The sequence below is a fragment of the Ailuropoda melanoleuca genome, chromosome 17 (assembly GCF_002007445.2).
Source record: "Ailuropoda melanoleuca isolate Jingjing chromosome 17, ASM200744v2, whole genome shotgun sequence".
In the NCBI taxonomy this organism is placed as follows: Eukaryota; Metazoa; Chordata; class Mammalia; order Carnivora; family Ursidae; genus Ailuropoda; species Ailuropoda melanoleuca.
Window position 1 is genome coordinate 38021379 of NC_048234.1, and position 26543 is coordinate 38047921.

The 26543-nt window shown below is 38.8% G+C and overlaps 1 protein-coding gene across 3 annotated transcripts in view; it reads right to left on the minus strand.

The window, feature by feature from the left end:
- AGTPBP1 (ATP/GTP binding protein 1) overlaps positions 1 to 14827 on the minus strand; it is a 154786-nt gene extending 139959 nt beyond the window's left edge. Inside the window, exons 1-2 of one of the 3 annotated variants that reach the window (XM_034647438.1) lie at positions 14605 to 14804; positions 1837 to 2007 (exon numbers count right to left, since the gene is read on the minus strand). Coding sequence is in view for 1 of the 3 variants with exons in the window: in XM_034647440.1 (XP_034503331.1) it covers positions 14605 to 14792 (188 nt within the window). In the remaining 2 variants the exon portion in view is untranslated. Of the gene's footprint in view, positions 1 to 1836; positions 2008 to 14604 lie in introns of all 3 variants that reach the window. The other 2 variants (XM_034647440.1, XM_034647437.1) reach the window with 2 other exon arrangements.
- Positions 14828 to 26543: the final 11716 nt, after the last annotated feature.

Consider the following 26543-nt stretch of genomic DNA (forward strand, 5'->3'; position numbering starts at 1 on the left):
CTTTGACCTCCTCTTTGAGGCTCTCCAGCATGTCATAAAGATTCAGGAAAGGATTATTCAAAGTATCATTTATGTGCTCTTACCAAGTAAACACATTAAAAGTGAGAGTTTGGGACACATATTTTCAGATTAACCTAACTTTCTTTCTTTTGATAGGATTAATTAATTTGTAAAGGAACAACTGAAAATGACAGTAAATCTTGACTTCTACAAGGTCTTGGAAAAGTTTTCTTACTGTATCTTCCAGACTCCAAGGTCCTTGAGTGTAAGGGATTAAGCCTCATTTGTCTTTGGGTCCCCCAATGCCTGGAACAGTTCTTAATAGTTTGCTAAAGTCTGTGCTCTAGATAAACAAATATATTAACTGAATGAGGATGTAGAAATATGGCTCAGATGCTGGTATAACTGAGTGGTTACTGGTTAGACAATCTTGCCTGTAAGATCCAGCCAATGGATCAATATCAAACTAGACAAATGAGAAGTTCAAACTGTGCAACAGGTAAAGGACAGTATCATCTTGGTTTTGAAAATGACATATTTGCATGGAATATTAGAGAAATTATTATTTCAGAAGGGAGTGTAAACTAGTATAGCTGTTGTAGAAAGCAATCAATATTCAGTGAAATTAAAAATGTGTTATACTTTATAACCCAACAATTTGACTCCTGAGTATGTATCTCAGAGATACTCTTCAGAGATCCTTATGGCGACAGAAATGAGAATGTTTACCATAATTTTGTTTGTAGCAAAGGACAGGAAACAATATAGGGGCAGTTCCTTAGACCTGGACAAGAGGGGCCTCTGCTCTGGACCCTGCACTTTAAAAGTCTTCATATATCACAAAGAAACAAAAAGTATATTTCTTGAAGTACATATGGGCACCTTGGTCACTAACTTGGTACTTAGGGCTAGCATGGTATGACCTGTAACCGTACATATTCTCAGTTGTAATTCCTGTCTCTGTTCATCGCTGCAGTTGGTCAAAATGTTGGCAATAGTGACCTCACTCACACCGTTGGTCTTGATGGCTATTTCAATGTTCAGAACATCACACTCAACATCAAAACTGGTGTACCCTCTGACTAACCTGTATGTACCTGGGGGTGTGGAGAGAGCACCCTCCAAGCTGAGCTTGCAGAGAATTTCGTGAACAGTAGACATTTTGGAAGAGGTTGGGCCAGATGCTGAGAGCTGCAAGCATCCCCAGTTGTGAAGGCAACAGTTTCCTGATTTTAAAACATCAGTGTCCTTCTAGCAATGAAGATCTAGAAGCAATTTCACAGACAGGAGGTCCCTTAATCATAAAAGAGAAAATATCTCCCTTGGTTTCTCAGTTTTATGTAGGGGATTTGGGAGTTGTTGTTTACAGCTCAACCTAGAATCTCTTTCTTTAAATCTCCGAACAATTCTGTAAGCCACTTAAAACCTGTGCCAGATACTGATTTATTGCCCCTCATCTCCAAATTCACAGTTTTGTCAGCTCTGTGAAAATGGATTTGTGTCCTTAAAATATGAATTTCTCTGCCAGCTGGCAAGCTATTAAACTTTGTCAAGAGGGCACTGGAAAGACATTGCAGAGGAAAAGGATTTTGCTTCCTGACTCTAGGGTGTTCGCCTGGCTGCAGCAGGCAAGGCTTCTCTAGGACCCATTCCTGCAACAAGGATGGCTTCTACAGCACCAGCCTCCTGTGGCACATGCAGCTTCTCCAACAGGAGTCTAAGCTGTTCTGTAGCAGGGTGCCTCTGGTGAGACATCTTCCTATGAACAGCTTTCCCTGGTACCCTACATGGCGAACACCCAGCAAATTCCACTAGTGTCACACCACACCTACTTACCTTGACCTTGCCCCTTCCAATCTTGACCTTGCCCTTTTCAAGTCTCCAGTGGGGGTAGGGACCCACTCTCTCTCAGCACTGGGGGTAGTAATTGGTCTTCATATCAGCCACTCCTCTATTCTTTAGAGCTATCTTTACTTCTTGCTGATAAAGCCTTCAATTCTCTAATCCCTGTTAGAGCCAATAAATTTTTACATTAATTTTTCCCTGTTAAATTACCACATGGTTTCTATTTCCTGATTTGACCCAGACTAATACATCCCAACAATTCTTTAAACTATTTAGTACCCTAAACTAAATAAACCCTCTCTGCTTAAGGTACCTAGAGTGAATTCTATTCTCTGCAACTCAGACTTCCATTTTCTTTTTCAATAAAGAATTTTGTGGGAAAAAAAATCATAAATACCTTTAGAGATTAGATAAATCTATGATATCATTTTTTTAATTAGTAAGTGATACTAATTATGCATAGCCAGGGCTAAGAACAGCTTCTGATGATTATATTCCTAGGTCAGCCTATTAAATACTTTAATTGTAATATTAACTCCAACTTAGAATACTATTATTCCTGTTATGCTTAACCACTATTTAAAAATTTAGTCTGCAATGAGATACCACTTCACACCCACTAGAATGGCTATAATAAAAAAAAAAAAATTCAGACAATAACAAGAGATAGCAAGGATGTGAGAAACTAGAACCCTCATACATTGCTGATGGGAATATAAAATGGTACAGCTGCTTTGAAAACAATCTGGAAGTTCCTCAAAAGGTTAAACATAAAGTGACCATGTGACTCAGCTATTCCATTTCTAAGTATATACCCAGAGAAATGAAAACTTATATCCACACAAAAATTTGTACACAAATGTTCACAGCAACATTACTCATAACCAAAAAGTGGGAATATGTCCCACCCAAATGTCCACCAACCAATGAATAGATAAATAAAATGTGATATAGCCATACAATGGAATATTATTTAGTGATAAAAAGAAACAAAGTACTGATATGTGCTACATGAATGAACTTTGAAAATATTACGCTAAGTAAAAGAAGCCAATCATGAAAGACCACATCATATGATTCCATTTATATGAAATATCCAGAATAGGTAAATCTACACAGACAGAAAGATTAATGGTTACCTAGGACTAGTAGAGAATGGGATGGGGGAGAGGGGACACATTAAAAGATGTGGAGTCTCTTTTGGGGGCAATAAAAATGTTCTAAAATTGACTGTGGTTATGGTTGTGATGTGCGAAACAAAGGCAGAAAAAAATGTAGATAAAATTAAATGTCCTTATAACCTGCAGCCTATTAGCAAATACTTGGGGTAGACAGATTATAACATTCCTCCAAGATCCTGTGAGTCTTCTTTAGCATATGAAAGTCTTTTTGGAACTTCCCTTATCTTTACTTCCCCCCCCCCACCCCCAAGGTATATAATCAGTTGCTCTTCCCAATCCCCCCAGTGCATCAGGGAGCCGAAGCACATTCTGCCCATGGGTCCTGTCCCCGGGCTTTAATAAAAACCACCATTTTGCACCAAAGACATCTCAAGAATTCTTTGTCGGATGTCAGCTCCAGACCCCACCAACTCCAACATTCTAAAAACTACATCAGTTGCATAACTCTGAATAGCAAAGGACACTGAATTGCATATTGTAAAGTGAAAATTGTACATTTTGTAAGTTATATATCAACAAAACTGTTTAAAAAAAAAAGAAAAACAAAAACCTTAGTCTCTGCCAGAACCTTCTAAACCAACCGATCCTCAAATTACGGTCAGGGGCTTACACCCTCTGTAGTTCAGCACCTGATTCCCATGATAAAATATAATATCCTTTTACACAAAACCAAAACTGACCCACCTGGGTCTTTAGGAAATGTATTCTAAGTTATTCATCCAGCAGAGATTTAAAAAAACAAAAAACAAAAAAACCTGCTGTGCTGTACATAAAAATCCACAGTATACTTTTCCCTAGTGAGAGAAATTATATGAGATGACTTTTATATATTTAAAGATGGCTTGAACTAGAATTAAATGTGGGAATTAGACCTTAGCAGAAAATCATACAAGCAAGATCAACTTGCTTAACCCAGCCCACGCATAAGGAAAACCAAGCAATTTTACATACCCTAGCTCAAGGAAAGTAAAAATGTTGGATTTTCTGATTTTTTTTTAGATTTTCCTGATCTTTTGCTCTCAACTAAAGCTAGTTCCAGAGCCCAGGGAATCAAAACTGAAGGGCTCAGCTTTCACTGGCTTAACCCTAAAATCAAGATCAGCCACCAAGTAAGTATGCATACACACAGAAAGGCATTAAACATCATACATGTAAGCTGTCCTAATTTTCATTCCACATACAAGCCATGAAAGAAATTCTGACACACACCCTAAAATTAAGGTTGTATGTTCTAAATATGTAAATACTTCAAATATACATGGTTTTTAATTTATTTCAAATCAAACTAAAAAAAAAGAAAAAAAAATGCAAAGAAACATACACTATTCATACCCTAAAGTACAACCTAAATCTTTTAAATACAATCTGAGAAATATGATTCCCTTCTGACTTGCCTTGTTTAAACAACTTGGTCCTATTCCCACGCAACCAGAATAAGCTCATTATTGTACTTTCATCTGTTCACAACTGGGCCCCCCTACAAGACATCATTAGGCAAAAAGCTTCCACTGTTTAAAAACTTTGGGGAAACATTGCTCTAGTCAACAATGATTACCTTTGCCATTAAAAATTAGACATTGTTCTTGCTGGAGTGGATGCGGACAACTCAGGAAAGACTACAGTTAAAGAAGATCTGGGTACTTGGTTCTACTCTGGATCATTGGGAAACAAGTTCATTGAAAAAGCATCATCTTTTGTCAGCTTTCTCTAATTGTTTCATGATCTGAAAAGAAGAAATCACTTCTTAAGAACATAAGGAAGCTAGTATTCCCCCACAACAGTCGTGTCAATGTGATGGAAAACTGTAAATCCTGATTGCTGAATAAAAAAATCCGAAAGAATATGACCGTATCCTTAGTAACATTACTGAAGAAAAAGTGAGAAACTTTAAGGGAAGGAGGTAAATAATATCTGTTGTCTAAGAAAGAGGAGTAACATTCCCAGCAAAAAGGCATATAAAGATTATTTCCATTTAAATTAAGAGAGAAGTATCTATGTTGGACATAGCCTGCATATACTAATCTATACATTCATAAACATTAACCTACTCTAAATTACTATTACTAAGGTATACATTTTCATCCAGTTACTTTATTCATATGCCATTCAATGATTATAGCTCTTACACAACCAAGGATTGCGGCAAATACAGAACCCCATGCACCCAAAAATCCACATAAAATTTTTGACTCCTCCCAAATTTATCAATAGCCTACTATTGACCAGAAATCTTAATAATGTAAACAGTCAATTAACACATATTTTGTGTTATATGTATTATATGCTGGATCCTTATAATACAGTAAGCTAAAGAAAAGATTATTAAAATTATAAGGAAAAAATATGTTTACAGTACTGTACTTATCAAAAAAAATCTGCCAATAAGCAGACTCACACAGTTCAAACCTATGTTGTTTAAGGGCCAACTGTAGTTTATGAATGTTTTAGCCCAATCTGCAAACAGGAAAATTTATTTCACTTACATTATTGTCATTAATTTTACCAAAAAACTGTGGGTAAGAGTAAACCTATAAAGGTTATACCTTTTAACTTTCTTCATCACACATCCTCATTAAAAACACAAGTTTGGATAGTTCACACACTACCCTATAAAGATGTTTCAGCACTTACAGAAGGTCTAATTTGCTATGGGATGTTTTAATTATACTACAAATAAAAAGATTTTACTGTTGGGGGAGCAGAATCACACCACACTTCAATCTAACTAAATAATAACAACTTATTTAATATAACACTTCCCTCAACTCAGATTCCAACTATTCTCAGACTTAAACAAATGCCAAAATTCCTAACTCTATATAGGTGATATTTGAAATTAAAATTCCTGCCTTGAAACACACATTTTCCTTGCCTCTAACCTATGATTGACCCATTAAAATGGTTTGTTTTGTTTGTTTTTAAAGGAAAGTATCACAGCCAACCTCAGCTCCAACAAAAATCAAAATATACAAGATATGAGAGATCAAAAAGTCACAGGCATATAAAAAACAAATAGCAAAATGACAAAAGTTCCTCCTTACCAGTAATTATTTTAAATATAAATGGATTAAAACTTCCAATGAAAAGGCAGAGGAGGGCAGAATGGATTTAAAAAACATAATCCAGAGGCACCTGGGTGGCTCAGTCAGTTAAGTGTCTGCCTTCAGCTCAGGTCATGATCCCAGGGTCCTGGGATCGAGCCCCACATAGGGCTCCTTGCTCAGCAGGAAGCCGCCTTCTCCCTTTCCCACTCCCCCTGCTTGTTTTCCCTTTCTCGCTGTCTCTCTCTCTGTCAAATAAATAAATAAAATAAAATAAAAACTTCTATCTTGTTAAAAAAATAAATAAAAAAATAAAAAACATAATCCAACAATACGCTCTCTACAAGAACTCATTTAGATATAAAGGCACAAATAGGTTGAAAGTAAAAAGATAGAAAATTATATTCCATGCAAATAGTAACCAAAAGCTATATGGGGTAGCTCTACTAACATCAGACAAAATAGACTTTAAATGGAAAAAGATTACAAGAGACAAAGAAGGACACTAACTATTAATAAAAGATTAATAACAATTATAAACATTCACATACCTAATAACAGACCATCAAAATACAATAAGCAAAAACTGACAGAATTAAAGGCAAAAATAGACAGTTCTACAGTAATTGTTGGAGACTTCAATACCCACTGTCAGTAATGGATAGAACAATCAGACATAAGATAAATAAGGAAATAGCGGACTTGAACAACACTATAAACCAACTAGAGATAACAGACTTATACAAAATACTACCTAACAACAGAATATGTATGTTCTTCTCAAATGCACATGGGAAATTCTCCAGGATAGACCACCTTTTAGGCCACAAATTAGGTCTCAACAGATTTTAAAAGATAGATATTATACAAAGTATCTTCTCCAACCACAACAGGATGAAGTTAGAAATAAATAAGAGAAGGAAAACTGGAAAATCCACAGATTTGTGGAAATTAAACAACACACTCCTTAACAACCAATAGGTCAAAGAAAAGATCAAGGGAAACGAGACAAATTAAAACAAAACATAGCAAGATTTATGGGATGCAGAGAAAACAGTGCTAGGAGGGAAGTTACAGCTATAAACACTTACATTAAAAAAGTAAATTTTAGAAAGGGGGGAGTGTACCTGGGTGGCTCAGTCAGTTAAGCACCTGCCTTCAGCTCTGGTCATGATCCCAGGGTGCTGGAATAGAGCCCTGCATCAGGCTCCCTGCTCAGCGGGGAGGGGAGCCTGCTTCTCCCTCTCTCTCTCTGCCCCTCCCCCAATCATTCTCTCTCTCTCTCTCTCTCTCTCTCTCTCTCTCTCGCTCTCTATCACAAATAAATTTTAAAAATAAATAAAGATCTCAAATCAACAACCTAACTTTACAAATTTAGGAACTAGAAAAAAGAAAACACAAAGTTAGCAGAAGGAAGAAAATAAGGACTAGAGCAGAGATAAATAAAATAGAGAATAGAAAAATAATAAGAGAAAATTTAAAAAATTGGTTCTTTAGAAAGATTAATGAAATTAACAAACCTTTATTAAACTTAAGAAAAAACAAAGAAGACTCAGATCATTAAAGTCAGGAAAGCAAGTGAAGAGACATTACTATTGATTTTACAGAAATACAAAGGATTTTAAGTGAAGAGTATGAAAAATTGTGCACCAACAAACTGAGTAACCTAAATGAAATTGACAAATTCCTAGAAACACAAACTTACCAAAATTAAACAAAAAGAAACAGAAAATCTGAACAGATTCATAACTATTGAGATTAGATGGGTAATCAAAAACTTCCCAACAAAGCCCCAGATTTGATTGTTTCACTAGTGAACAAAACATTTAAGAAACATCAATCCTCAAATTCTTCCAAAAACCTGAAGAGAATACTCCCTAATTCTATGAGGCCAGCACTGCCCTGATACCAAAGCCAAAGACATTACAAGAAAACTACAGATCAATATCCTTTATGAACACTGATGTACAGATCCTCAACAAAATAGCAGCAAACCAAATTCAGCAGCACAAATGCAAATCAAAAACACAATGTGGTACCTACCATCACACACCCATTAGAATGACTCCACACACCACCACCACCCCTCAAAAAAAGACTAATCACACAGAAAACAAGTGTTTACAAGGATGTGGAGAAACTGGAACCCTCGTTGGTGTCAATGTAAAATGGTGCAGCTGCTATGGAAACAATAGGGTTGTGACTCAAGAACTTAAAAACAGAATTACCATATGACCAAGCAATTCCACTTCAGAATATATACCCAAAAGAACTGAAAGCAGGGCCTCAAAGAAGTATTTGTACACCCATGTACAAAGCAGCATTATTCACAATGGCCAAAGGTTGGTGAAGTAACCCAACATTGACAGATGATGCGGTATATACAAACAATGGAATATTATTCAGCCCTAAAGAAGGAAATTCTGATGAATCCTGAAGACAGTGCCAAATGAAACAGCCAGTCACAAAAGGGCAAATACTGTATGATTCTACTCATAAGAGGTACTTAAAGCAGTCAAATTCATAGAGAAAGAAAATAGAATGGTGGTTGCCAGGGGCTACAGGAAGAAGGAAATGAGGAGTTATTGTTTAATGGGTACAAAGTTTCAGTTTTGCAAGACAAAAAAAATCTGAAGATGGATGGTGTGACGGTTGCACAACAATGTGAATGTACTTAATGCCAATAAACTATATACTTAAAAACGGTTTAAATGGTAATTTTTGTATTTTATATATATATATATAGCCATAATTTTAAAAGTAAATTTTTTAAAAATCAAAATATGAACCAAAATATGACTATAAATCAGTATGTTAAGAATTGGGAAAAATAAGTCTCAAATGAAAACACATATTCAAATTGATGAGATGGAATTAACAAATGAAAAAGACATTCTCAACAGGCACAGAAAAAAACCCAGAACTCTAGAGTTGTAGGAAGCTTCAAAGATCACCTGGGAGTCAAATTCTCTTACTTTGCAATTAGGAGAAGCTCATCAAGGAGGTTTGCTGTCTTGCATATCCATTACCACTTCTACCTACATGCAACTAGAAACTGTGCCACAATAAATTAATAAATCTGGAGAATTCTTGTCAAAAGTAGTATTCTTTTCAATTCATTAAACTCATTATATGTAGGCAGTGTTCACATTTTTATTACCATTATTCTATCATAAATCTTTCATAAACCTTATTACTTGTATTCCCCATGTTACCTATACCCTTATAATCTTCATAATCTTAAATCATTTTCCCCCTAAGGTAGGATGTGAGGCAAGGACAGCAAGTGCTGGGTACCTCTCCTTAGGATGGTTCATCCTCAGCATGAATTAGGTAAGAAATGAACAGAGATTAAGAAGGGAAGCTAAGATGCTTATTTTAGCTTAAGAGCTCGGTATCAGTTGAGCTTTCCACACGGTGTCTTCACTATTTGTCTAATATATAACCCCCCATATTAGATTTGAACATCTGTAGGATATGTACTCCTAAATCATTTTGTTTTTAGACAGTGTAATTTCAGATTACTAATACTATAGTTCCCCAGTATCAGCACCTGACTAAAACCCTTAAGAAACCTCAACTTTCTGTGAATAACCTTTAATGGGCTTAAATTTAAAAAAAAAAAAAAAAATTAAGAAGGCCTTTACTGGGGCCCAAAAGTCTGAAGCAAAAACAGACTAGTGATTGTCACTACCACTTCCTTTCCTTATCAAAGTTTGGTAGGAATCAGCTGATTTATACCAGAAGTCCTCAAAATGTGGTCCATGGTCCCCTCGGTTCCTGACACCTTTCTAGGGGGTCCACAGGTCAAAACTATTTTCATAACACTAAAATATCATTAACCTTTTTAACTGTATTAACATTTATACTAATGGTACAAAAGCAATGATGTGTAACATTTTTGGCATCTTGAAACAACTTATGCTACTGGCACCAAGCTGCGCTATTAATCATTATATTTTTCACCATCAAGTACCAGTAGCTATTGGGGGGGGAGCCTTTTTCATTTAAGAATGTCCTTTAAGGGGTGCCTGGGTGGCTCAGTCGGTTAAGCATCTGCCTTCAGTTCAGGTCATGATCCCAGGGTCCTGGGACCAAGCCCTGCATCCGGCTCCCTGCTTGGCGGGGCATCTGCTTCTCTCTCTCCCTCTGCCCCTCCCCATGCTCGTGCTCTGTCTCGTTTGCTCTCTCTCTCAAATAAATAAATAAAATCTTTCAAAAAACAGAGTAAAGACTAATAATTTTACTAAATCTCAGCCCTTGAATATACATCTTTTTAAATATTTTATGTGACAAAATGGTAAGTACACATGAAGCATTTCTGGCCACATACTGAATTATAATAGCTGATGGCTGTCTTAAGGTAAAGTACTTGTGACTGAACTGAGGTCTTACACTAGCCTCTCCTTTTTCATGAAACACCATTTTTACTTGAAAGAATGACTACGGTTATTCAGACTTAGGTATTTTGGCAGAGGTTGTCTCAGAGATGGACAAAATCTGCTTGTCACTTCTAGGAAACAACTGGCAATCATATTTCTTGCCAATGATAAAATATGAGCTTTCAAGCAAAAATCAGATTTCTGGAAAACTCACACCTACCATCAATCATGTCATGACCTGGACAGCTTCCCAATAATTTGTTTCTAATAGGATAAGTGGTGATATTAACAAATGTGATTTTTTAATAATATATGAAATGTGTCAACATGTGGAAGATCTGCATAACTGAACTAATACTTAGGAAGGACCGTGGCATGATGTTACAAATTCAGGCATAGTTATCTAAGATCCATTCAATGTTCAGACTAACGGATTTTAATATAACATTATGAAAAAAGTCCATTGATATTATCTCAGATTACATGCTGCAAATAACTAAAAAACCAACACATGTTGAGCTGTGATGTAGCACCAAACAAGAAAATCCATTACTATCTGAAAAGACTATTAAGCCTTTTCTAGCCATTAGCTATGTAAGGCTGGATTTCTCCTTCTATACACTTCAAACCCAAAAACATATTGCAACAGACTAAATGCAGGAGCAGATAGAAGAATCCAGATGTTTCTATTAAACCAGACATTACAGAAAAATGTAAAACAAAGCCACTCTTCTCATTGCCGCATTCCTTTTGAAAAATACTTATTTTTCAATAAAAAAGCTTATATTAACATATTATTTGTCATATTTAAGTGAATTAATAAAAGTTATATATCCCTTTTTAATTTATAATATAATAACTACAGACATAATCCACAAAAGCTCTTTGGGGTGCTCAATAATTCTTAAGAATGTAAAAGGGTCCTGAAATCAAAAGTCTGAAAACGACTGATTTAAAGAACTCAGTACTAATATCAGATCCCTGCAAATGAAGGACAACAGTAAGTACATAAAATCAATAATTTAAAAAAAAAAACTTTCCTAGAAAAATTACACAAAAGCTAAAAAGGAATACAATGTCTAATCAAAACCAACCTCACTCTCTAACACTGATAAAGAAGAAAACAAAAGAATGCATAGATGAAAGTGATTTTGTACGTCCTGGAAACATCATGCAATATCTTGATCAGATAAACCCATATATACCTATTAATAGTTTGATAGATAGTATTTTTGATAGCACATGACAGTCAAAGAAACACGCAATCACAAACTCAAAAACAGGTGATTAAAATAGCAGTCACCACCACTATGAGGGAGACAATCCAAGATTCTGTCAGAAGGGACAAACAGGGATACTTCAGCACCTCTCCAGCAGCATCGCACGGCACCCAGCTCAGGGTCTAGCTGTTCTATTTAAAACTAAATTACATGCTTCCACGGCAGGATAGTGAGACTAAGCTCTCATTTAGTCCCAAAGGAGCAAATGGGTCACAGTGGAATTATTCTACAGAAATAATGCTCCATCAGCCTAAAGTCCCTCTTCAGCTTTCTGGATCCCTTGGAAGAGTGAGGAAAAGCAGTAGCAGTAATATTTACTGAACGATTACTTCGTGCCAGGCACTGTGGGCTAAGCATTTTATGTGTATTAACTCATTTAATATTCAAGATCTTAAGGGTATAACTATTATTACCCCCATTTTTGGAATTGAGAAAACTGAAGCATAAAGAGGATAAATAACTTCCCTCACGCAAAGCCAGGATTCAAACCCAGCCAGGCTGGCTATGAAGACCAACTCCCTAGCCATTACAGTACAGAGGCACAGTAACTAAGAATAATATATAAAATTTCAAATTTCATGTCCACTCTAAACAACTTCTGTCATTCACATCAAGACCCATTGCCTAACGGAGGCTCCCAGCTTGCAGAGAGCCCTCTGACAGTTTCATCCATTACTACTGATACACTGTTCAACTTCCAGGTACTGAGCAATCTTAAGCAAGAGTACATTTTCGAAGGTGAATACTATGGAGATTTATCGAAAACTCCAAAATGTAGAATCTAATACAAATTAGGTAATTTCAAAAGTCTTGAATCTCTTTTCCCTCTGCTGTTGGAGATAAAAACCATTACTATACAGGAGTCTAGCTAAACTGTTCCAAAGAGAATAATAATGCCTCAGTTCAAGTCAAAGGGAAAAGCTTTATAAAAATTGCCTCTACAAAAGCTTAAATTACATTAAAACACTTAAATGTTTTGCAGTGTTGGTTAATAACAAGAGGAACTGTAAGTCTACACCCTTGATTTCAAAGCTCGGAGTGAGATTGCAGTTCTAAGTGTAGAAGCAATTAATTCAAGGCAGAGTTTTGAGGTCATTAAAAACAAATCTGTAACTTCGTTGTAGAACATAACTCAAGCGAGGTGGAACGGGAAACTAAAGAAGTCATATTACAACAAGAAAACAAGGAGCAGGGGCGCCTGGGTAGCGCAGTCCTTAAGCGTCTGTCTTCGGCTCAGGGCGTGATCCCTGCGTTGCGGGACCGAGCCCCACATCAGGCTCCCCCGCTGGGAGCCTGCTTCTTCCTCTCCCACTCCCCTGCTGTGTTCGCTCTCTCGCTGGCTGTCTATCTCTGTCACATAAATAAATAAAATCTTTTTAAGAAAAATAAAAATAAAAAAATAAGGAGTAGATAAGACACGGCTATCTCACAGCAATTACAGGGCTAATGACAGAAATTACAGGAAATGCTTCTAGATCTCCCAGGGTTTTGTTTGGTTTTGATTAGTATTTGGCACACGTTTTGAAACAGGTACCATTCAAAGCGCCTTAAATAAACTACTACTTTTTAGCGTACTGAACTGAAAACATTCCACTACGCTATTACAAAAATAGCTTTCTAGTTTTCTCAGGAAAAAAGACAATTTATAAGAAGAATTCAGAGGTTACTAAAGAAAGTGATGACTCGATTTACATAAAGATTACAACACGGACATAAAAGGTAAGTGAAAATGAGTGATCAAGAAGACCGTTCACGTCCTTTCTCACTGCAAATTGTCGTGCATCATAATTAAACACTGCTACAATTTTCAACACCTGATAAAAACAAAACACCCACAAGGAATTAACATTGCCAAAAAAAAAAAAAATCCGCTAAGTGTTAACAATGCATTAGGTCATCAGCAGTGCTGGATCTTCAAGCACTGAATTGAGCAAGCTATATTAAAACAAGAAATGGTCTTTAAATTATCAACATTCACATCGATTATGCTAAGATGTATAAAAACTCCATTCTATAATGGGTAAATGCCCAGGAAACCAATCGATTCAAAACTGCACTGATACTTATAAGAGGCTTAACCGGCACAAGCGGGAAACAACAACCGTAGAGCCAGACAAGCCTTTGCGTTGGGGTTGCAGGAGTCCTTGAATACTTGCAATTAAGAGCCCGCAACTCAGGAAGAAAGGCTGTAAGGAAACTCTGCACTGTCATCTAGGGCGATCTGATTCAGGTTCAAATCAAACCCAAATGCGACAAGTTGTAAACAGAGAACACACTTCAGGCCAAACCGGTTACCCCCTGAAAGGAAGCAAACCTAGCCACCGCCTAAATCACATCACAGCAACACCACCAGAAAGCTAGGCGCGCCTAGGGTGTGGGTGCCGGGTGGGTGCCGAGGTGGGTGGAGATGCAGGGCGCGCGCCCGCCCCCGGCCCGCCGCCCCTCAGCTCTGCTCCGCGCTGCACCGCGGCGACCGGCGCTCCCAGCCCCACAGAAAGGGCAGGGCACGGGGGCCGCTTCTGCCCAAAAACTGCGTCGGGGACCCTCCGCCGGGGATTGAGGCGGGGGCCACTGAATGTCCGCATTGGAGGCGGGGTGGGGCGTTTTCCAGAAACCAGCCAAAGCCCCAAACCATCAGGGGTTTCCCTCCAGCTCCGGTCCACTCGTCCCGAGAGACAAGCGTTACACAACCTGTCAGGTGAGGGGAGGCGGGGTCCCAGGACGCAGACAGCGGCGGGCCCACGGTCGCTCCTTCCCGCTTCTCCCGCCCCCGGGAAGCCGAGGCCGGGGTAGAGCAGAGAGGCGGCGGGCAAGCGGGCAAGCCGCAGCGGAGGGGCGGCCGACTCGGACGCGCGGCCGGCAGCGGGGCGCTCACCGGCTCAGGACGGGGCGCTGGCAGGGACTGGGCAGTGCCGCAGCACCCCGGCTCGGCGTCGGCTGCGCCAGCGGCTGCTCTCTGGAAGAACGGCGGACTCCTCGCCGCCCGCCGCCCTGCGTTTTCATACAAACCCCAGTGGCAGGCAAGGCGGAGGCGGCGGAGGCGGCGGCGGAACCTGCCCGCATCCCGAGCAACGTCAGCGCGGCGCCCCGCCCACCGCACGCCCGGGGCCAGCGGGCTAGCGCGCGCTGGGCAGCAGGGAGGGCGGAGCGCGCGTGCGCGCGTGCCGTCTGGGCAAGCGCTGGGGGGAGGGTGGGGCACGCGCGGGCCTGAGCGGGGATGGGACTGGGGGAGCGCGCGTGGGCAAGGAGGGAGCGTGCGCAGGAAGGAAGGTGGGGCGCGCGCGCCGGCGTTAGGTGCTGTGGGGCGGGGAAGGCGCGGCAGAGGTCGGGGGACGAGGATTGCACGCGTCGCGGGTTCTGTGCTTGCGGCGGGCGTCCAACCGAACCGAACCGGTTCGCGGGCGGCTCCCCACTCTTTGCAATTCACCTTCGTGTAAGGTCCCAATTAGAGCCTCCCGCCTTTTCCCGGAAGTAAGCCGGCGCCCACCCCCCACTACCATCGATCACCCCCCTCTTAGGAGCCTGTTAGCTGCACTGGTGGAACGCTTCTTAATTCCTCCACGTGGCACCAGGGTCGCATCAGCCCCTGGGGACCGCGGTGAAGCTCAGCCTCTTCCTGACCTCAAGGAAAGTCCATAAGAAGAAGCTGGAAAGCAGTTACCATAGCTGGGCTCCCAGAACACAAGGAAATTGCACCTTATAGCCAAACGTCTATGAATTAGATGCCTAGAGCTACGGAGAAGAAAAAAACCGTGCTGATTTATTTTTTGCTTTGTCGTAATGTGCCTACATATAGTCACGAAAATGGTAATGTTAAATTGGCCACTGAAGGCGAAGACAGTGTTTTTCTAATCAGAGCCTAAGTAATGTATCAGAGATTGAATACTGATACACCCCCTTCTGTTCTGACTGCACATACACTATAATAGATTCTTAATAAATACTCGACATTTATTTTTTCCAAGATCATGGATCATGTTTGCTGGCTGTTTATACCAGCTGCAACGGAATGTAAAATTATTACAACCAGGTAGAGAAATAAATTGAGAGCTGTTGAGATTTTTGTTTTGTTTTCTTATCATCCTGTTTAAACAAAATTAAACAGATGTGAAGGCAGTTCACAAGGTAATCCGAGGTGCACCACACGTGCCTCTGGCAGTTTGCCCTTGGCAGATGGCTTGACTAGGATAAACAAGGGACTGCCTTTTCATAAATGCCATAATTTACCTGTGAGCACCAAAAGGTAGATTACAGTATTTTAAGTAATTTTAAAACAAGGACCACCCCAAACCACCTATTCTAAAAAGCATATCTGACAACACCTAGTTTACCTAAGAATATTTAACATTTTACAGAAATTATGTAATATACATAAAACTTTATTCAAAGAGTATCCACCTTAATGGATCAACCTGCAATAAAGATATAGACATAACTGTGAATGTATGTGTATATAGAATTTGAATTCCTCATTAACAAAGCATTGTTAGTGTGGTTTGATGGCCAGGCGGACCTAGTAGATTAAACCATATAACTAGGGAAAAAGCAGAGCCACTCCCCGTCACTCTTTTCCACTATTTTATACAGTTCCCTCAACACAACTTGTTATGATACATAAAACTAAATATAAATAATGGTGTGATATAGATTGGAGTCTGATCATATAATAATATTCATTTAACTCCAATTCCTCAAATCAGTCCAGCCAGTGCCTCGTAGGAATTCAAAAACTGCTTTTTTTTTTTTAACTCTGGGCTATTCAGACAAAGAAAGATGAACAGTGGAACCCAGCTGTCTCTTTCTCCTCTTTTGCTGGTTTCCCTGCCTTCATCCGACTCTTGATTTTGGTTCAGGTCGTGATCTCTGGGTTGAGAGAGTGAGCCCTGCATCAGACTCTGCACTGGGTGTGGCGCCTGCTTAAGATTCTCTCTCTCCCTGTCCTTCTGCCCCTCTTCCCACGTTCCCTCTCAAAAAAAAAAAAAAGTAACATATAAAATGCAACAAACATTATAACAAAACTATATAGCCATAAGATTTAGAACAGCAGCCATGGACCCTCTCAAAGGCATACAGCCATTTCCACCTAAAACATAGTCAGTCCTCTGAAGTTCTGGGATTCAACATCATCCAACAATCATCAGTTTATCGAGCACCTCATGTGCCAGACCAACACTGAAGTCTTCCGAGGAGGTAAGCAAATGATAGCACTCAACAAAATACCTAACAGCTGCCCTGTGTGAAATTGAAAGGTATGATATATCCATAGATGAATGGGCAAAGATGTGGTATAAAGAAGATGTGAGGGGCACCTAGGTGGCTCAGTCCATTAAGCATCTGACTCTTGGTTTTGGCTCAGGTCGTGATCTCAGGGCCTTGGGGTGGGACTGAGCCCTGCGTTGGGCTCCACGCTCAGTGCAGAATCTGCTTAAGATTCTCTCTCCTTCTCCCTCTGCCCCTCCACCCCCTTCTCTCTCTCTCTAAAATAAATAAACTTTAAAAAAAAAAGTGATAGATAGATGATGGAATATTATTCAGCCATTAAAAAAATAAATGAAATCTTGCTACTTGCAACAACATGGATGGACATGGGGGTATTATGCTAAGACAAGACAAAGACCCATACCATATGATTTCACTTGTGTGTGGAGTCTAAAAAACAAAATGAATGAACAAACAACAATAACCACAAAAAGATTCTTTTTTTTTTTAAGATTTTTTATTTATTTATTTATTTATTTAACAGAGACAGCCAGCAAGAGAGGGAACACAAGCAGGGGGAGTGGGAGAGGGAGAAGCAGACTCCCAGCGGAGGAGCCTGACATGGGGCTCGATCCCAGAATGCCGGGATCACGCCCTGAGCCGAAGGCAGACGCTTAACAACTGAGCCACCCAGGCGCCCCCCACAAAAAGATTCTTAAACACAGAGAAGAAACTGGTGGTTGCCACAGAGGAGGTGGGGGAGGTGAGCAAAATAGGTGAAGGATATTAAGAGGTACAGACTTCCAGTTACAAAATAGATAAGTCATGGGGATAAAAAAACAGCATAGGGAACATAGTCGATAATACTGTAATAACTTCATATGAGGACAGATGGTAACTACACTTATCATGATTGCCAAATCACCATGTTGTACACCTGAAACTAATGTAACATTTATTTAAACTATACCTCAACATATATACATACATACGTAAATATCCATATCTGTAAACCACTACACCCTCACTTTCTTTAGTTGTGAAATGAAACTTAAATATTCTTGCCAAATTTAAACTTTTTATTTTTTTTAAGATTTATTTATTTATTTATTTGAGAGAGAGAAAGCGAGCGAGTGACAGAGAAAGAGCAGTTATTTCCTTAAGATAAATTCCCGTAATCAGGCTAAAAGTTACGGCATATCTAAAAACTTTAAATTCGGCAGGCTGCCTGGGCGGCTCAGTCAGTTAAGCATCTACCTTCAGCTCAGGTCATGATCCCAGAGTCTGGGGATTGAGCCTGCTCAGTCAGGATCCCTGCTTAGCAGAGACTCTGTTTCTCCCTCTCCCTCTGCCTCTCCCCCCTGCTCCTGACTCCCCACCAGGATGATTAGAATTACTTAACCAGATGCAGCATAAAATCTCTGGAGAAGGTATGTGCTAACTTGCTCAGAGGCACAAAGTGGAAGGATCAGTTCAGATACCTACCAAGACTCAGAATCACTACAAGAAAAACTCCTTTTGGTGAAGGTTCGAGGACTTGGGATGGTTTTCAGATGAGAATCCACAAGTGACTCATTGATCTGTACAACGATACGAAACTAGAAATAAATCACAAGGAAAAGATGGTTAAAAATACAAATGCATAGAGACTAAACAACATGATAGAAAACAACCAATGGATCAACAACTCAGCCAAAGAAGAAATTTTAAAAAATACATGGAGACGGGGCGCCTGGGTGGCACAGCGGTTAAGCGTCTGCCTTCGGCTCAGGGCGTGATCCCGGCGTTATGGGATTGAGCCCCACATCAGGCTCCTCCGCTATGAGCCTGCTTTCCTCTCCCACTCCCCCTGCTTGTGTTCCCTCTCCCGCTGGCTGTCTCTATCTCTGTCGAATAAATACATAAAATCTTAAAAAAAAAAAAAACAAACATGGAGACAATTGAAAATGAAAACACAACAGCCCAAAATATTTGGGACACAGCAAAAGCAGTTCTAAGAAGGAAGTATATAGTAATATAGGCCTATGCCAAGAAACAAGAAAAAGCTCAAATAAAAAAATCTAACCTTACACCTAAAGGAACTAGAAAAAGAGAACAAAGCCCAAGGTGAGTAGAAGAGAGGAAATAATAAAGATCAGAGCAGAAATAAATATCACAGAGACTGAAAAAACAATAGAGAAAATCAATGAAACCAAGAGCTGGTTCTATGAAAAAATAAACAAAATTGACAAAACCTCAGCCAGACTCATTAAGGCAAAAGCAGAAAGGACCCAAATAAATACAATCAGAAACAAGAGAGGAGAAGTAACAACTGACCCCACAGTCATACAAATGATTATACGAAAATACTATAAAAAATTATATGCCAACAAACTGAAAAACCTAGAAGAAATGGAAAAATTCCTATAAACATATAACCTCCCAAAACTGAATCAGTAAGAAATAAAAATCTGAACAGACCAATTATAAGGAACAAAACTCAGTAAGCGATCCAAAAACTGCAAAAAAATGAAACTCCAGGACCAGATGAATTGTCAGTGGAATTCTACCAGATATGTAAGTAAGAGTTAATACCTATTCTTCTCAAGCTATTCCAAAAAAAAAAAAAAAAAAAAAGAGGAAGGATAGCTTCCAAATACATTGTTTGAGGTTAGCACTACCCTGATATGAAAATCAAAGACACCACAAAAAAAGAAAACTATAGGCCAATATCCCTGATAAGCATAGATGCAAAAATCCTCACCAAAATATTAGCAAACCACATACAATACATTAAAAAGACCATTCCCCATGATCAGGTGGAATTTATTCTCATTCTAAAAGGATGATTCAATATTCATAAATCAATCAATGTCATACACCACATCAACAAAACAAGGTTAAAAATCATTGATCATCTCAATAGATGCAAAAAAGTATTTGACAAAATTCAACAATATCCATTCATGATAAAACTCTCAAAATGGAGTTAAAAGGAACATACCTCAACATAATAAAGGCCATCTATGAAAAACCCACAGCTAATATCATCCTCAATGGTGAAAAACTGACTCCTTTCCCTCTAAGGTCAGGAATAAGAGAAAGATGTCCACTCTCGCCACTTTTATTCAACATTGTACTAGAAGTCCTAACCACAGCAATCAGGCAAGAAAAAGAAACAAGGCATCCACATTGGTAAAGAAGTTAAACTGTCACTATTTGCAGAAAACATACTACTATACACAGAAAATTCAAAAGATTCCACCAAAAAGAAACTACTAGAAGTAATAAATGAATTTAGTAAAGTGGTTAATACCTAGAAATTGGTAGCATTTCTTTTTTTTTTTAAGATTTTATTTATTTATTTGAGAGAGAGAGAAAAAGAGCATGAGCGGAATGGAGAGGCAGAGAGAGGGAGAAGCAGACTCCACAATGAGCAGGGAACCCAACACAGGGCTAGATCACAGGACCGTGGGATCATGACCTGAGCCGAAAGCAGATGCTTAGCCAACTGAGCCACCCAGGCACTCCTCAGTAGTGTTTCTACACACTAACTACAAAGTCTCAGAAAAATAAATTTAAAAAACAACACCATTTACAATTGCAGCTAAAAGAATAAAATACCTAGGACAAATTAACCAAAGAGGTGAAAGACCTGTACCCTGAAAACAATAAAACACTGATGAAAGAAATTGAAGATGACACAAACAAATGGAAAGATATTCCATGCCTATGGATTTAAAGAATTAATATTGTCAAAATTCCCATATTACCCAGAGCAGCCTACAAAGTCAATGCAATCCCTCTCAAAATACCAATAATATTTTTCACAAAACTAGAACAAATATTATTAAAATGTGTATGGAACCACAAAAGACCTCGAATTACCAAAGCAACCCTGGGAAAGAAAAATAAAGCTGGAGGTATCACAATACCAGATTTCAAGATATACTAGAAAGCTGTAGCAATCAAAGCAGTATGGTACAGGCACAAAAGTAGACACATAGATCAGTGGAACAGGATAGAAACCACAGAAATAAACTCATAATTATAGTCAGTTAATCTATGACAAAGGAGGCAAGAATATACTATAGGGAAAAGACAGTCTTTTCAGTAAATGGTGCTAGGAAAACTGGACCACTTTCTAACACCATACACAAAAATAAACTCAAAATGGATTAATGAAGCCTGAAACCATGAAATTTCTAGAAAAGAACACAGGCAGTAATTTCTCTGACATCAACCGTAGCAACATTTTTTTGGATATGTATCCTAAAGCAAGAAAAATAAAAGCAAAAATAAACTACTGGGACTACATCAAAATAAAAAGCTTCTGCACAGCAAAGGAAACCATTAACAAAACTAAAAGATAATCAACAGAATGGGAGAAGATATTTGCAAATGATATGTTCAATAAGAGGTTGCTATCCAAAATATAGAAAGAAGTATACAGCTCGAGCCCCCAGGTGGTTCAATCAGTTGAGCCCCTGCTTCGTAGTTTCAGCTCAGGTCGTGATCTCACTGTGGTGGGATGGAGCCCAACATCCAGCTCTGTGCTCAGTGGGGGGAGCCTGCTTCAGATTCTCTCTCCCTCTCTTTCCTGCTCTAACACTTGCTCTCTCTCTCTCTCTCAAATAAATAAATAAATAAAATCTTAAAAAAAAAAACTATACAGCTCAACATCAAAAAAAAAATCCAATTAAAAAATGGGCAGAGTACCTAAATACAAATTTTTCCAAAAAAGATAGACAGATGGCCAACAGACACATGAAAAGATGCTCAACATCACTCATCTTCAGGGAAATGCAAATCAAAACCACAGTGAGATATCACCCCGCATCAGTTAGAATGGCTAAAATCAAAATGACAAGAAATAACAAGCGTTGGCAAGGATTTGGAGAAAGAGAAACCCTCATGCACTGTTGGTGGGAATGTAAATTGATGCAGTCACTGTGGAAAACAGTACAGAGGTTACTCAAAAAATTAAAAATAGAAATACCATTGGATCCACTAATTACACTATTGGGCATTTACCCAGAGAAAACAAAAACACTAATTCAAAAAGATATTTGCACTCCTATGTTCACTGCGGCATTATTTATAATAGTCAAGTTATGGAATAATGGAAGTGTCCATCAATACACAAGTGGATAAAGAAAATGTCACGCACACACACACACACACACACACGGGAATATTACTTAGCTATAAAAAAGGATGAGATGTTCCATTTGAGACAACACGCATGCACCTAGAGGGTATTATGCTAAGTGACATAAGTCAGACTGAGAAAGACAAATACCATATGATCCGACGCATAAGTAGAATCTTAAAAAAAAATGAATAAACAAACAAAAAGCAGAATCAAACCTATAAATACAGAGAACAAATTGATGGTTGCCAGAGGGGAGGGGTGAGGTGGAATGGGCAAAATGAGTGAAGAGGAGAGAGTGATACAGGCTTCCAGTTATGGAGTGAAGAAGTCACGGGAATAAAAGACACAGCATAAAGAATACAGTCAGTGATATTGTAATAGTGATGTAATGGGACAGATGGTAGCTCCACTTGTGGGAAACACAGCATAATGTATAAACTTGTCAAATCACTAAGTTGTCCATCTGAAACTAATGTAACATTGTGTGTCAACTCTACTAAAATTTTAAAAATGAATAAATAAAAATAAAATTTTAAATTTTTACATAGAAAATACAAAGGACCAGAATCTCCAGGTTTCCAGCAACATATAGTGATTACTTCTACCAAAAAAAATTCACATTTATATATAATTTTGTGTTTTTCCTTTTAGAGGTCTCCCCACAGTGTGAGAGAAAGACAATTTTCCATCATTTTCAGGTCAGTCTCTCAATCCAACAATTTAGACAACTGTTTTGTTTTGTTCCAAGTTTTTGTTTAAATTTCAGAATAGTTAACCCAGTGTACGATTAGTTTCAGGCGTACAATATAGTGGTTCAACACTTCCATACACTACCTGGGGCTCATCACAAGTGCACTCCTTAATCTCTTTGTTTTGTTTTTAATAACCAAAATAAAATAAACTTTTTAAATAAAAATCATAAACAGTACAAGTACTTTTTCTTCCTATTTAATAAAACTGTTCCGCATTTCCTCATTAATGATTAACTGATTTGAAACATTAACTGATTAAAAACATTAAAGGAATTGTTCATATCAGCTGTCCAGAGCTTCCCAGGTGTGTTCTGAAACCAACCCCCTCACCCCCACCCCTCCACAAGGTGGCGGTCACCAAAACACCGAGGAAAGAGACAATCCATTCCAGATTGGCAGGTGGTAGGTTTAGTAAGTAAGAGAATTTACATACGAGGCTTGTCTTGAGCGGCCACAAGATGAGTTCTCTGCAGCCATCCAACAATTATTGAAAGTTTCTGTAGAGGCCTTAACTGGGTTCATCCCAGATGCCAACCAGACAGTCTCAACACCAATGTCTCAAGGCAATGTCCTTGTGGTAGCCTCTGGGAGTGGAGAATGCACATTCCAAAGACAAGGAAGGGGTTGAGGAGGCTGTGATTTCAGGGGTCCAGCTCACAGGGGTCAGGTCCTCTCAATAATCTCCCCCAACTCTAACCGTTAATGAGACTGAACTTAGAAACAGAGTCAAAACTTTTCACATTTAAGAAACTTTTCAATGTTTAATGTATCATTAAATGAGAAAAGCAAGTTGGTGAACTGAATAGATTATATGAGCTCATTTGTATTTTTAAAAATCAATACTATAGAAAATACTATGCATTTCCAGTTTCATAAACAAAGTTATGTAGAGAAAAATGAGATTCTAAGAAAGAGACCATTCTATTTACTAGAATGACTTATAGACAGGTTGAGGTAGCTTACTACTTGATATATTTTGCACTGTTTAAACATTTTTAAATGAAGCATACAATGTTACAAAAAATTATATAAAACTGAATACAAAAAAATAAAAGAGAGTCTCCAAAATTATATCGGTTTCAAATCCCACAAATTCTAAATCCTCCTCTCTTCATTTACTGATACATTTCAATTGTATGTTTGCATAGCTGCTCGTCTGGGCCTTAGGGAATGTAGCTTTCATTAGGTTATTAAAGAGATCGTAATTCAAAAGGATTAAGAACATGGTTTAGAAAGAATACACTTAGGGACATAATATATTCATGATACATTGTTATGTAAGCTAGCAGATTACATGCAACGTGAGTTTATTTTTATAAAAACGTCTATAAATAATAACAAGACTGGAAGAATATACATTGAAATTCTAACAACAGTTATCACTTGATAGTGGGATTACAAATCATTTTAAATTTATTCTTTTTATTTCTCAATGTTTATTAAATTTTCTACAATAAATTGTAATATTTTAACAAAAAAATTAAAATGTTACATAATTTAACAGTCGTAGTAACTACCTTTGAAGTTTGTGAGTAGATTAAAAGGTAAGAGTATATGTCAAAGCAGGAAGTAAATCATAAGGCACTTACAAATATCAATTATTGTTTTTCAAGCCTTAAAGCTGGCACAGAACACAATAGATTACATTAGCCTGAAACCAAAGGCGAGCATTGGAAAGTCTCATTCATACATTAATCTCTTCTGTCACAATGAACCTTGTGGACAAACACCACTTAAAACAAGAGTTTATGTGAATATGAAGGCTTTGGATTTGTTTTTAAATTATAAAGAAAATTCATCCAGAATTATCTCAATATATTTAGCTTCAGGTTTAAAAACATAAGACATCCATTTTCATGATTTCTTAAAGAAACGTAATTTACTATTTTAGGATATGTGAAATCTGGGGGTACCTCCATCCTGTCAGGACTACACCTGACTTTGACTCCTGATTCGTCACTTTGACTCCTTTGACTCATCATGGTGAGATGGAAATTTCAGGACAATAATTGATCAAATCAATGAAAGGGCCTATTTATTCTCTATCTGCATCAGTCTCCATGTCGGAGATCCAGATCTTGGAGGGAGCCCAGCAGTGACTAACTGGATGACAGAGAAGTCACTGTGGTCTGTGCTAACAGAGATGGCTGGAAATCCACTATCTAGGGTGCTGGGAAAAGTTATTCGTGGGGAGGTGTCTCACTGGAGACGCGCCACTGAGAGACTGCCTGAAAGGGTGCCGGCTACTGGCCACTGGGAGCTGGTGGTCGTAGGGGATTACCTGTGTGCTGTGGAAGCCATGTGCTGGAGAAGGCACCCAAGGGGACATAATGCTGGTCTCTGCCGTTGGCAAACGAGGCATGCAGCGGTAGCATTAGCCGAGTCACCCTGGGTAAGGATAAGTCCGGGTTGTTGAGCCTCCGTCCTTACCACCACAGTCGCTGTGTGCCAGGATCCACTGAACAAACACTGGGCTGGCTAGAGAACATGTCTGACATCTCAGAGAGCATCATTTTGTCCATCACATAATGAAGAACCTTCTCTGCCGTGGATGCCCTACAGTGGACTTTCATGTGGAGCACACATATCTTCACAGTTTGTGCCCATTTAAAGAGGCTCGTCCACATACCTCTTTCCCAAGACGTGACTCTTCCTTGTCATCCATCTTTCAATCCTGTTTCTTCCAAGTCCCTGACCCACTAGCCCAACAATTGGCAACTGCCCAAGAAGCAGTGTAGACCCATGCTGCTGGCTGTCGCTTACTTGACATGGACAAGCACGTCGATTGCTCAAAATCCTGCCCACTGCACCTGCACCCCAATGTTCATAGCAGCAATGTCCACAATAGCCAAACTACGGAAAGAGCCTAGATGTCCATCGACAGTTGAATGGATAAAGAAGATGTGGTATATATATGCAATGGAATATTATGAAGCCATCAAAAAATGCAATCTTGCCATTTGCAACAACGTGGATGGAACTAGAGGGTATTATGCTAAGTGAAATAAGTCAATTAGAGAAAGACAATTATCATCCGATCTCATCGATATGTAGAGTTTGAGAAACAAGGCAGAGGATCATAGGGGAAGAGAGGGAAAGATGAAACAGGAAGAAACCAGAGAGGGAGGCAAACCATAAGAGACTCTTAATCTCAGAAAACAAAGTGAAGGTTGCTTGGAGCAGACCGGGGTGCGAGGGATGGGGTGACTGGGTGATGGACACTGGTGAGGGTATGTGCTGTGGGGACAGCTGTGTATTGTGTAACACTGATGAGTCACAGACATGTACCCTGAAACAAATAATACATTGTAAGTTAATAAAAATAAATTAATGTTTAAAAATTGAATAGAACAATAAAAAAAATTCTGCTCACTGAAAGGATTTTCCTTCACCCTTTTCCTTTGGCATCACGGCTAATTAGGGCTGTGGTGTGCTAGCCGTCCTCTCTGGATGGTGCTAGCACATTGTCCAGACCCATCTGTCAACCAGGTTTGATATTTTTTTCTTCCTCAGACAACTAGTCATATATACAATGTCCCCAAAATATCTGTAGTCTTCCTCCTGTCATGGGACTTGTCAATTTTCCAAAAGGTTCTAGACCCGTAATTCCTCCCTGAGAAATTGAAGGTTTCTCATGGCCTTACTGTGGAGTCTCTGCAGACTGAACAAACTTTAATTCTGGGACACTGGTAAAAATATTTTACAGCTTCCTTTTGCACGGTTTGAGAT